Source organism: Asparagus officinalis, chromosome 3 (assembly GCF_001876935.1).
Source record: "Asparagus officinalis chromosome 3, Aspof.V1, whole genome shotgun sequence".
NCBI lineage: Eukaryota > Viridiplantae > Streptophyta > Magnoliopsida > Asparagales > Asparagaceae > Asparagus > Asparagus officinalis.
In genome coordinates, this window is record NC_033796.1 from 34,198,321 (window position 1) to 34,212,414 (window position 14,094).

The 14,094-nt window shown below is 41.9% G+C and overlaps 1 protein-coding gene across 1 annotated transcript; it reads right to left on the reverse strand.

The window, feature by feature from the left end:
* On the reverse strand, window positions 1-2,910 carry LOC109832201 (polygalacturonase-like). Its single transcript, XM_020399634.1, has 9 exons — window positions 2,570-2,910; window positions 2,340-2,471; window positions 2,066-2,236; window positions 1,945-1,965; window positions 1,639-1,846; window positions 1,478-1,559; window positions 1,278-1,386; window positions 428-544; window positions 1-349 (listed from the first exon to the last, which is right to left on the reverse strand). Exons 1-9 carry the CDS (start codon window positions 2,840-2,842, stop codon window positions 128-130), a joined length of 1,335 nt encoding a protein of 444 aa, XP_020255223.1. The 5' UTR covers window positions 2,843-2,910; the 3' UTR covers window positions 1-127.

Consider the following 14,094-nt stretch of genomic DNA (forward strand, 5'->3'; position numbering starts at 1 on the left):
GAAAGAAAAGAAAATACCTGGAATTTTCTTTATTATTATAAAGACTGTGAGATTAACACACATAATTTATTTTAATACAACATCAACAATAATTTTACTAGCAAATATTTCCCTTTTCATAATGTCTTCAAGCACAAGCAGGGGGGATGACAGTTCCTTTTTTAGTCAAATTGACATTCTTGCATATACTTTTTGCGGATCCCCCGTTTTCTTTAACTAAATTGATGGCCTGCAACACAATCCCTTGGCAAGGAACACTCTTACTGCATTCGAAATCGATTGCTACATCTGAAGCACTTGTCCCTTTGATATTATTGTATACAACATCACTTACATGCACCGCCGATTTCTACAAAAGCACACAAGCTCTGTATAAGAGGTAAGAGAGAAGAAAGGAGAGAGTAATAGATCGAGAGAGGATTTTTACCTGTTGATGACATGGTTCCTTGGAGTCACAATAATTTTGATCTATGATTATTGGATTCTGTACATTTTTCATGTAGACATTTTGAAAACGAATATGTTTTGCATAGCCACTGCCTCCCTGTTAAGCATCACAAGATGATAAGAGAAGAATTATCAGGAAAAAAAACATGTTTAAAGTTATCTGGAGATTACCAAATTAGTGTTTTTGAAGGAACTTAAGTGTTAATTTTGAGGGAAATTTAAACATAAAGAAGGTTATTTATGACAATAAGGGCTACGCATTTTGCTTAAAAAATATTATTCATATGGTTTTGACTCGTTTGAGGACTTTAACATGTTTCTAAGATCATCCTCTTATAAAGAGGGACAATGCATAAAAAAATTGCAGTAGGTCCCTGACCCAATTTAAGTATGCCAAATATGGAGCCTAAATATGATCATTGAGTTTGCATTTGTCATCCTTTTTATGTCAACCATCATATGACAATGTTCAGATGCAGCATTCATGAAGCTCATGATTACTGATAGAAAATTTGCTCTCAACTTTACCTATCCATGTTCCCTGGTCTACTGAAGGAAAGAAAAAAAATTCTTTTCCAATCAAACATAAGAACAGAACTAAAACGTAAACTACCGAGAAATTCTAGTAGTCTCTGATTATTTGCATATATACCCCTTAAATTGTGGTTTTTTTGTGAAAGTACGCTCCAAATCTCAGTATTTGCAAAACTGCATCTCAAATCCTTATTTTACATAGGTGACGATTTTTTGTTTTGGGTTGGTGTGTGTGTGTGTGTGGGGGGGGGGGGGGGTAAACAGGTAGTGAACTTATGGAAGTGGATATATTTTACCTGCCAAGTCTTGATTCGAAGCCCATTGGTTGTACTTGTCAATTTAGCCGTGTCAATTATCACGTCTGAGACATGATCTTCTGAATTTTTAGCTCCAAGACTTCCAATGCTGCATATCGATTCATTATGTAAATAATTATAAAATTAACATAATTAGATGCATATTCACAAATTACGAAGAATTCTAGGGTGTCATATACCTGATTCCATGGCCTGGACCACAAATGATATTTGTTGCTTTGACAGTTTGAGCACCATCGACGATTGATATGCAGTCATCACCTTCATTACAAATATATCAAGTAATAGTTAGAAAATTAACATATTTAGGGGCATGGTCATTTTTTGTCAAAATATGTACCTGTGCCAATGTTACAGTGGTCCAAATTTATGTTTTGAGTGCTTGTAATATGAATTCCATCAGTGTTTGGGCTATTCTCCGGTGCTGTGATACTGAGGTGAGATGCTCTAACATTCGTACATTTTTCAAACTGTACATGGATCTGCTGGCTATTTTTCACCTTCAGGTTCTCAACCACCAAGTTATTTGATCCGTAAAAGGTGATCGCCTATTTAATCAAAAGGTAACAGGAAAATATAAGTTTTTGAAGACAAATGGATATCGCTTCATTGAACTCTATAACAAAGCACTTGTAGATGGACTTACAGTCGGAGCATTCTTGCAAGGCTGAAATTCACAAAAGGAAAATACAAGACATTAGTCATTTACCTGCATAATGTAATTCTATTTTAAGAAAATGGGAAATACTATAAAATAAAAGGCTTACAAGAGATTTATTAATTTTGCAGGAATTCTTCCACCATATCTGCCCATTGCCATTGATGATTCCTCCACCGGTAACCTGAAGATTGCTTACTCCATTAAATAGGATCCAATGCCTCCTGTTAGTTCCATCCCATGCTGATCTATGTGGGGGAGCCTTTATCATTCCCTTGATCTATACAAATTGGAAATATATATGGAAAATATCAGCAAAGCATAGTTTCATGAATGAACTTTTTTGAGTATGATGAAGGGTATCCTTTCCTATATAAACATACCATCACTGTGACTTCTGATTTGCATGGACCAGAAAAGGTGGTAGGCTTTAAGTAGTAGCTTTTCTTTGCAGGTACCATGAGAGTAGCTGAAGAGGGCGATGAACATACTTTCAACCAAGCCTTTTTAAAGGCCTGAAAAAAAAAACGAAGGCATAAGAAATTTATTAACTAGATGAAATAGATTCATAATACATAAATATTAGTGTGTGTGTGTGTGTGTATGGATTTACCTCTGTAGCATCACTTCCGTCGCCTTTAGCACCATAATCAGCCACATTCACGACTTCCGAAGCAGCGATACCATCAACTTCATCAACACTCTGCGTGATAAACCCATCAGGATTTCGATCTGTTGCGTTTTCCTCTCCATCAAAAGCACCATAATATTTAGGATGTTCCATTATGTTATATAATCCAGCGTCTTCTTCTGAATTTCCGAAACAAGGGATGCTATGAAAAGAAAACAAGAGAAGGGAGAGCAAAAGAAGCCCATGTAGCTCCATTGTGAATTGTACTTGAAATCAAGAGACAAACTGATACAAACTGCAAAGCTATGCACCAACTTTCTAGGTTGCTTAATGATATGTTGTTGGGTAACAAGTTATGGGATGCATATTTATAGATACTACTGGAGGTTGGTTGCTTGTCTCGGCAGAAGTTGGGTATCATCATCTCTAATTCTTAGGTCATCAAGATTCAAGAGATTGAAACGTAAGGACTTCTCAGAAATTCACTGAGCATAACACATGAGTTTCTTTTCTGTTAATTATCCTTCTAGATCTGTAAAGACCAATTCCGATTTGTTTTCTACATGGTTTCATGCATGCATGCATACTAGTATAGCCAATGCAAGTATGACATGTAAATTGTTATGCATGTATTTTACCTAGCAAATAGCCTGAAATTGATCAGTTTGGTTCTAGAAATTTTTTTTTTTTTTTTTTTTTTTCTGAAAGGAGACAATATTTAGTAACATATCTTGAGACCTAATTCCAACAAACAATTTAGTTACAGGTCAGACTCTGGTATTCAGTTTACAGTTTATATGGATCATGTCGCATACCATGTGACCGTATAATTACATTTCCTCGCTCTTTTTTTTTGCAATTAAAAGGTAGGAAGCACGGACATTAGTTAGGAGCAACATGTGGCACAAGAAAGACGTAGAAGTGAAGTAGTAGAAGAAAACATAGATAACACTATTGATGAACACACATAAACTTTGACTAAATTACAATAAAGATTAGGTTGTTGTCTTCTCTAAAAGAAGTAAAAACGTAAGGAGAGAATGAGGCTGATTAGAAGGACAACTCTCCTACACCGTCCTACGTAGGGAAAATTTTTCTCTAATTGCCTTTTCTTATCACAACTGCTCTACAAATCCTCCAAGTTTTTCTTGTATAACAGTATCGTGTGCCATTTAGTTGCCTGTTGTTTTGATAGAAGCGAAGGATTACATTTAAGAATCTGCATTTATGATTCTTAAAACTGATTAGGTTGCAATTTCAGGATAGTAGACCAAGGATAAGGGATAATGAGAACATTTATTTTAATAAAAGTTAGTTTTTGATGAAGATTTAAGTGTATGAAAATGTTCTCGACTTGCATTGTTTGCGAGTATATATTCTAGTTGAACAGTGTGGAGGATCTGAATCCTTCATGCTTGTTGCACAATTTTTTCAATTATAATTTACATATTTTTCTTAGAGGAATAATTTTTATTAGTTAACGAACTTGTCATGCCTGCATCCCGTCCAGCTAATTATCAATAATTTTAATTTTTTGAGCAAAAAGCTTCTTATTCCTGCCTTTTTCCCCTCCTTTTCCAAAGGGCTAATTCATTGTTAGTTTGGGGGTGGATACCCACCTCCGCCGGCTAGAAGCTTCGGCGAGTGAAGGCGTTGGCTCAGGCGATGAGGTCGACGGCGAGGCTAGATGAGCTCGAGCCCTTCGCATAGATGTCTCGACCCTGGCGTTTGTGGGGGAGGGGCGCTCCGATTTTAGCGTCTGATCAGAACGCTCGCGCGGCTGTCGATTTCGACGATCGCGTCCAGGACTCCGACGTCCGCGTTCTGGCTCTCCCACCCTCGCGTCCAAGCGGGCCGCTAGCGACAGGCTGTCGCCAGCCTGTCAATGTTTCCCCTATAAAAACCCCCCCATCGCCTAGGGTTTCGATGCTGAGCTTTTTCCCCCGATCTCTCTCTGGCGGCGGACGAAATTAACGCAACAGCGTTTAGCCTTAAAATCGCAGCAGCGATTTTTTATTTCCATCTCCAGCTCTCAATTGTTCTTTTGAGGGGAGATTAAGAAAAGGAATTAAGGAGAGAGAGAATTTAAAAGGGGTTTATATTGTGGGATATCATTTATTCTCAAGAGAGATTTGAAAGGGATTATTCCCTTTAATTATTAACACTGTAGCTACAGTGTTCATTTGAGAAATCTTAGTTTTGAGATCTGCTCTTATATTTGTAATTTCTTGTTTGATTAATAAGAAATTTACTATGTGGCTCCTGAGGACGTAAGCAGTTGTCGAACCTCGTAAATCTTGGTGTACTTTTTCTATTCCGCGTTTCTATTACATTAGGGATTTCGGCGTTAAATTCCCAACAACTGGTATCAGAGCGTGAAACGATCTAGAGGAAGTCAGATTCAAGTAGGAGCCATGACCGCAGATGAAGGAAAAATGAGACTTGAGAAATTTGATGGAACAGATTTCGGATTCTGGAAATTAAAATACAGATAGAGGATTATCTGTATCAGAAAAATCTGTATCAACCACTATCGAGGAAGAAGCCGGATTCTATGAAGGCAGATGAGTAGAACCTTCTAGATAGACAAGCCCTCGGAGTTATCAGATTGACGTTGACTCGCAATGTTGCGTTCAACATAGCGAAGGAGAAGACCACGGCGGGTCTTATGGCAGCACTCTCAAACATGTATGAGAAGCCATCAGCCGCGAACAAAGTTCATTTGATGCGGTGGTTATTCAATTTGAAAATGGCCGAAGGCGCGTCAGTAGCACAACACCTCAATGAACTTAATACGGTTACAACCCAATTGGGTTCAGTTGAGATTGAGTTTGATGAGGAAGTTCGGGCGTTGATACTTTTGTCTTCCCTACCAGAGAGTTGGAACGCTACAGTCACGGCAGTGAGTAGCTCATCGGGAAAGAAAAAGTTGAAGTTCGACGACGTTCGTGATTTGGTTCTCAGTGAGGAGATCCGACGGAGAGAAATGGGTGAAGCTACAACCTCTTCAGTATTGCATACAGAGTCAAGAGGTAGAAATTCAACCAGAGAAAACGGACGAGGAAAATCAAACTTCAGAGGTAGATCAAAGGACAAAAGGTCCAAATCAAGGAATCCAAGCAATAGCTCGAAGGCTATCGAGTGTTAGAATTGTGGAAAGACCGGGCATTACAAGAATCAGTGCAAGAATGCACAGAAGGAGAAGGAGGCGAAGGCAGAGGTGAATGTCACCTCCACCTCAGGAGGAGACGACGCATTGATATGCTCTTTGGAGAGCAAGGAGGAATCTTGGGTGTTAGATTCAGGAGCGTCGTTCCATGCTACCTCTCAGAAAGAATTCTTCGAGAAGTATACCCCCGAAAATCTTGGATACGTATATCTTGGTGATGATCAACCATGTGCTATTGTGGGCAAAGGCGTGGTGAAAATTAAGTTGAACGGGTCTGTATGGGAGCTGAAGGATGTCAGGCATATTCCCGACCTGAGAAAGATTTTAATATCCGTAGGCCAGTTGGCTGGCGAAGGATATACCACGACCTTCCATGGAGATGATTGGAAGATCAGTTGGCTGGCGAAGGATATACCACGACCTTCCATGGAGATGATTGGAAGATCTCAAAGGGCGCAATGGCGATTGCCCGAGGCAGGAAGACTGGTACCCTATATATGACAGCAGGTGCATGTTGTTTGATCTCAGTTACAGCAGGCAATGAAATTTCAAAGCTGTGGCACCAGAGACTCGGTCATATGAGTGAGAAGGGGATGAAAATCATGCACACAAAGGAAAAACTCCCAGGACTGCAGTCAGTGGAGATGGATATGTGTGAAGAATGTATACTTGGAAAGCAGAAGAGAGTCAGCTTTCAGACAAGTGGCAGAACCCCCAGGAAAGAGAAGCTAGAGCTCGTTCACTCAGATGTGTGGAGACCAACAACCACCGCGTCCATTGGTGGAAAACACTACTTCGTGACTTTCATCGACGATCACTCTCGAAAAGTGTGGGTCTACTTTCTGAAGCATAAGTCAAAAGTATTTGAGACTTTCAGGAGATGGAAAGCTATGGTCGAGAATGAGACCGGTCTGAGAATAAAGAAGCTCAGGACCGACAATGGCGGTGAGTATGAAGACACCGGATTCAAGAAGTTCTGCTATGAGCACGGGATCAGAATGGAGAGAACCGTGCCCGGTACGCCTCAGCAAAATGGTGTAGCTGAGCGGATGAACCGAACGTTGACGGAGAGAGCCAGAAGCATTCGAGTACAATCAGGCCTACCGAAGCAGTTCTGGGCAGAAGCGGTCAACACAGCAGCTTACTTGATCAACCGAGGTCCATCGGTTCCATTGGAGCACAGAATACCAGAGGAGGTATGGTGCGGAAAGGAGGTAAAACTCTCACATCTTAAAGTTTTCGGTTGTGTAGCTTACGTGCATATTAGTGATCAAGGCAGGAATAAGCTTGATCCCAAGTCAAAGAAATGCACTTTCATCGGCTATGGTGAAGATGAGTTCGGCTACTGCATTTGGGACAACGAAAACAAGAAGGTGATCAGGAGCAGAGATGTGATATTCAACGAGAAGGTGATGTACAAGGACATGCACAAGACAGATGACTCAGAGAGCGAGTCAATATTTGTAGATGCAGATGATGTCCCGAGTAACCTTTCGGAAGAACCCAATGCAGAGGGTCCTCAGCTAGAAGAGCCTATTGGACAAGATGGTGCACAGGAGCCCGACGCACCAGCTCCGATATTAAGAAGATCTTCTTGTCCTCCTGTACCCAATAGGAGATACATGAACTATCTGTTGTTGACAGATGGTGGGGAGCCTGAAAGCTATAATGAAGCTTGTCAGTGTGGAGATGCGAGCAAGTGGGAGCTTGCCATGAAAGATGAGATGAAGTCCCTCATGGAGATGCGAGCAAGTGGGAGCTTGCCATGAAAGATGAGATGAAGTCCCTCATCTCAAACCAGACGTGAGAACTAGCTGAGTTACCTACGCATAAGAAGGCACTCCACAACAAATGGGTGTACCGGGTGAAAGAGGAGCAGGATGGTTCCAGAAAATATAAAGCCCGGCTAGTTGTCAAAGGTTTCCAGCAGAAGGAAGGAATTGACTACCCCGATATTTTTTTCTCCCGTGGTGAAGCTAAATACTATCAGGACCGTGATGAGTATTGTAGCAATTGAAGATCTTCATCTCGAGCAATTAGACGTGAAGACGGCGTTTCTTCACGGAGATCTAGAAGAGGAGATATACATGCACCAGCCAGAAGGTTTCTCAGAAGAAAAGAAGAAGAACCTGGTGTGCAGACTCAAGAAGAGCTTGTATGGCCTGAAACAAGCCCCAAGACAGTGGTATAGAAAGTTTGACGGCTTTATGCATAAGGAATGTTTCCAGAAGTGTAACGCCGACCACTGTTGCTACTTCAAAAGATATCAGTCCAGTTATATCATCCTACTGTTGTATGTTGATGATATGTTTGGTTGCAGGAGCAGATATGAAGGATATCAAGAGTTTGAAGCAGCAGCTGTCAAAGGAGTTTGACATGAAGGACTTGGGTCCAGCGAAGAAGATCATTGGAATGCAAATCACGAGAGATAAGAAGAGAGGTCTCTTGCAGTTATCTCAGACGGAGTACATCAACCGTGTTTTGCAGAGATTCAACATGGGTGACGCCAAGCCTGTGAGCACACTTGGCCAGCCATTTTCGTTTATCGAAGGATCAGTCTCCTCAGTCAGAAGAAGAGAAAGAGAGTATGGCTCAGGTTCCTTACGCCTCAGCCATCGGAAGTTTGATGTACGTAATGGTCTGTATGAGACCTGATATTGGCCATGTAGTGGGAGTGGTCAGCCGGTTTATGTCGAATCCAGGAAAAGCTTATTGGGAAGCGGTCAAGTGGATTCTGAGATATCTACGAGGCACCACACAGAAGTGTTTGCACTTTGGTAAAGGAGAAGTGGAAGTGCAAGGGTACGTAGATGCAGACTTCGGTGGTGAAGTCGATCACCGAAGAAGCACTACCGGCTATGTATTCACCGTTGGAACTACAGCTGTTAGTTGGATGTCACAGGTACAGAAGATCGTTACCTGTTGCAGTGACTGAAGCCAGTAAAGAGATGATATGGCTTCAGGGTTTGTTGACAGAGCTGGGATTCAAACAGGAGAAGAATGTTTTGCACAGTGATAGCCAGAGTGCGATACACTTGGCGAAGAATTCAGCATTTCATTCTAGAACGAAGCATATTGGGCTTCGGTATCACTTCATCAGATCCCTGTTGGAAGATGACATGTTAAATCTGGAAAAGATTCCAGGAAGTAAGAATCCAGCAGACATGTTAATAAAGACGGTGACCGTTCAGAAACTGGAGTTGTGCGCAACTTCAGTTGGCCTCCATGCATAGATGATGAGGGCGAAGCCACACAGGAGGAGGAGCTTGATGAGATAGCCTGCCGACGTCGGTTTGGTCTCCAAGTGGGAGATTGTTAGTTTGGGGGTGGATACCCACCTCCGCCGGCGAGAAGCTCCGGCGAGTGAAGGCGTTGGCTCAGGCGATGAGGTCGACAGCGAGGCTAGATGAGCTCGAGCCCTTCGCACGGATGTCTCGACCCTGGCGTTTGTGGGGGAGGGGCGCTCCGACTTTAGCGTCTGAGCAGAACGCTCGCGCGGCTGTCGATTTCGACGATCGCGTCCAGGACTCCGACGTCGGCGTTCTGGCTCTCCCACCCTCGCGTCCAAGCGGGCCGCTGGCGACAGGCTGGCGCCCTTCCCCTATAAAAACCCCCCCATCGCCTAGGGTTTCGATGCTGAGCTTTTTCCCTCGATCTCTCTCTGGCGGCGGACGAAATTAACGCAGCAGCGTTTAGCCTTAAAATCGCAGCAGCGATTTTTTATTTCCATCTCCAGCTCTCAATTGTTCTTTTGAGGGGAGATTAAGAAAAGGAATTAAGGAGAGAGAGAATTTAAAAGGGGTTTATATTGTGGGATATCATTCATTCTCAAGAGAGATTTGAAAGGGATTATTCCCTTTAATTATTAACACTGTAGCTACAGTGTTCATTTGAGAAATCTTAGTTTTGAGATCTGCTCTTATATTTGTAATTTCTTGTTTGATTAATAAGAAATTTACTGTGTGGCTCCCGAGGACGTAGGCAGTTGCCGAACCTCGTAAATCTTGGTGTACTTTTTCTATTCTGCGTTTCTGTTGCATTACGGATTTCGACGTTAAATTCCCAACATTCATGATACTAATTGATGAGCTAATTTATCTTTTTAATTTCACTCTCATTTTTCTTGATGACTTATACATTATGACACGCCAACTATAACTAGAGCATACGAGGAATTCTCTGCAGATTTGACATGATTAAAAGAGGCTAGTCGGTTTATCGTTCATCCTCTTGACTTTTGTGTTTACTGTTGTTACTACTGTTGTTAGAGAATTCAATACCACAACTCCAACTAGATCTCTATGATCCTATGACATCGGTCATTTCCTAGGTGTTAGATCGACTACGTTAATCGAGGACTTGGGTTCCAATGAGTAAAGATCAAGGCATTTACCTCTAACTTTCGGTTTGGTTTGGATGACAGTCACGCCCCTCAATTGACATTTTAATGCACCTCTCATCATTTTCTTAGTGGGGGGGGGGGGGGGGGGTTGGGATAATCCCTTGAAAGATAAATACCGCTCCTTCCAAGTTTTTCCAAGGCATGGGCTAGTAGTGTATTGTGACTTGCACAATCACAATCGAAATTGGATAATTTTCATCAGGGTAGGCCATTTTCAGGACAAGTGTCTCCTTTTTTATGGTTGATTGACGACGAAAAGTCCTTGATGGAGTTATTTCCTTCATAACGGTATGTGGTACATATTCATTTGGGGTAAGAAACCTGTCTTTGAAGTTAAAAGCTAGAGTGAGGATGACTGACATTTTCCTAACTTAAATCGTGGGAAATTGTCATAATAGATAGAGGTGCGCAGGTTGCTTCGTTTCTGAAAATAGAAGGTTTGAGAAAACTATTTGTAAGGAACCTAACCATTGAACCTGTTCTATTTTAGTTGTTTCTGATTAAACAGTTTGGCCTGTGCCCATTTAGTTAACTATAAGAAGTAAAAACGATTTGTGTAACTTGTTTTCAAGCACGTGAAAGGGATGTGAAACCTTTTTCCTTTCTTTCTTTCTTTCTTCAGTTTTTCCCGTTTCTAAGAAATTAAAGGTGCGTTGCAATATTGAAGTTGTTGTTAGCTGTTACTCGATGCCGCAATTGGAAAAAATCCAATGGTCGAGCCTCTAATCCTTCATGGAGTATTTTGAGAAGCAGACTTGTTCAGTTTCTGCTATTGAATAGCCCAGCTTGATTACAAGCTGATTTCTCTTTAAACATCTGCTTATTAGTTAATTACTGTTTATTGATCTCTAGTTCCGTTTCTCTGCTAGCTATCCTCTTTATTTAATTCTTGTGCTCTTTTGTATTTATGTCTACACGGTCTCCATATATAGCCATAAGTGGCTACTAGACATTTTTTTTATTTTTCCCTTCAAGAGAATAAATTTAATTATTTAGAATCTTTATTTATAGATGCAACTAAGCAATACCCCAAATCCAAATAGGGCAGGAGATAACATGTACCGTTCCGAAAAAAGGGTCAAAATAAGAAGCTAGCTATTTACATTTCTGCAGTCGAAAATCTTTCGAGTACTTCCTTGCCCTAAGCTCATCAACTAATGAACATAAGAAAACACTGAAAGAACATATCTCTAGATATATATGACGTTGTGTACATAACAAAACTTCATAACGATGTCAGCAATGTAAATACAACCAGCTGCTCTTATTCATAAATTAGCATGTATCATATGCTTCTTCGCCATTTCTAACTTCATAATTAATAGCAGTTGGCACCACAGTGTCGACTAATTAATGAATCTTGATAGATTTCAGATTCCATCGAAAATCTTGGTTTTCGGCCAACATGAGAGGTTAATGGGAGAGTATTCTTTGAATTCTGGATGTTTTGACCATTAGAATAGATTAAACACAACCTTGGGCTTGCATCTTGAGCCCAGTGATGATATCCTCTGTGACTGATCCAAAGATCCATTCTCAATCCAGAAAATCAAGTAGATTTGTTAGGGGAAATCCAGTGCCCTGAATTTCATGAAGGAATTTCAGTATCAGCAGCAGAATCAAGAAAAACAGGCGGCGGTCGACCGGCCCGGTCGACATTCGTGCACAAGGCTTCCTGTGCGTCTGGAAGGAGATCGGTCGACCGGTGCGGTCGACCGACGGTTCTCTGGAGTTTGGGTTTTCTACTGAGAGCTGGTCGGTCGACCGGGCCGGTCGACCGGAATTGATCGCGGTCGGCCGGGCCGGTCGACCGACGAAGCGGATATCAGTTTTTCAGGTTTTCGAACCGGTTCGTTTTGTAAGTTCTATATATACCTAAACCTGTTTGTTTAGTATAGAGGTTGGACGAATTTGAGCAGCCAAAGAGAGAGAATCATTGCATCCAATTGGGAGAGAGCTTTGAGAGATCTAGAGCTTTGTTTTAGGGTTTGGTCTGAGAGATTTGTAACCCTATTTGTATTCTCTTGATTTCTAGTAGAAGAACTCCCCCCTCCTTGCCCCGTGGACGTAGGCAACTTGCCGAACCACGTAAATTGTGTGTTCTTGCTGTGATTGTGGTTTGCATATTGTTTGTGGTTTAGTTCTAGTTATTGTTCGTGTTGCCCTAGAAAGCTTCCGCCGCGCACAACAATTGGTATCAGAGCTAGATCGACAACATGGGAGATGCAAGCACGTCAGGTTCGTCTCTAACAAAGGCGATACAGAGTCTGAGCATCAATAACACGAAGATTGATGTTCCGAAGTTCGATGGCAAGATCAATTTTGGATTGTGGAGGTGTCAGGTGATGGATGCTTTGGATGCACAGAATTTGGAGGAGACTCTTGAGTTAAAAGAGAAACCCGCTGAGTTGGAGGATAAGGTTTGGAGAAAGATGAACAGTAGAGCTTGTGGTGTTATTAGGTCATGCTTGACGCCGGATCTTATTTATGATGTTATGAACGAGACGTCGGCGAAGAAGATGTGGGAAACACTCAATGAGAAATATCTTACGAAGAGCATTGAGAATCGGCTTCACTTGAAGAAGAGATTTTACCAGTTCAAGATGAAGAGAGGGGTTTCCATCAGGGAGCATGTCAACAATTTCACTAAGCTACTTTCAGATATGGCCAATGTTGATATTATAGTTGAGGATGAAGACAAGGCGATGCTACTTCTGTGTTCGTTGCCCGAAGATGATTATGGTACGTTCGTTCTCACTATGATCAATGGAAGAACTACAGTTAGCTACAAGGAGGTGACCTCAGCTTTGGTGAATTATGAGTTGAGGAAGAGTGATGGTGAACCCTCCGAGAAGGCATCGGGAGATGCGTTAGCAGTTCGAGGCCGAGATCCAAACCGTCGTCAGTTCAACCGCTCAAAGTCAAAGAATAGGAGTGCCTATAAGAGTGTTGGTAGAAATCAATGTCGGTATTGTAAAGAAGAAGGACATTGGAAGATTGACTGCCCAAAGTGGAAAGAAAAAGCCGGAAAGAATAAGGGGAAAGCTGCACAAGCTTCAGAAGTGAATGTTGCAAAAGCTATTGGTGAGCATTCAGATTCAGATTCTTCAGGCTATTCATGCCCTGCTTTACCGTCGGTTTGCTATGCGGATTCCACGGAGTGGATGATGGATTCGGGAGCTACATATCACATCTGCCCTAAGAGGGAGTGGTTTTCTAGCTTTGAGGAGCTGGAAAGAGGGGATGTCGTGCTTATGGGTAATGATCACGTATGCCCTATTGGTGGTATTGGTTCAGTCCGGATCAGGATGCATGATGGTGTAGTGAGGGAATTGAAGGAAGTGAGGTTCGTGCCGCAGTTGACGAAGAACATCATTTCTCTTGGGACTTTGGAGGCAGCAGGATATCGAGTGATCTTAGAGGATGCTACAGTGAAGGTCACGAAGGGTTCTATGGTGGTGATGCGAGGTGTCAGGGAAAACTACCTATACTACTTGAAGGGCAAGACAGTTACAGGGGGTCTGGCAGCTTCTATCACTACAGAGGAGGACACTACCACCTTATGGCACATGAGACTTGGACACACAGGAGATAAGTCCCTACAGTCATTGGCTAAACAGGGGCTATTGAAAGGTGCTAAGACCTGCAAGATGGAATTGTGTGAGCATTGTGTACTTGGGAAGAAGACTAGAGTGAAGTTCGGCACCGCTGTTCATAACACCCAAGGTACATTGGATTATATTCACACGGACGTTTGGGGTCCTTCCAAGAACACATCTCTTGGTGGGGCCAACTATTTTGTCACTTTCATTGATGATTATTCCAGGAGGAATTGGGTATACCCGATGAAGCATAAACATCAGGTCCTGGATATTTTTGTGGAGTGGAAAAAGAAAGTGGAGCTGCAGACAGGTAGAAAGGTGAAGACTCTACGTT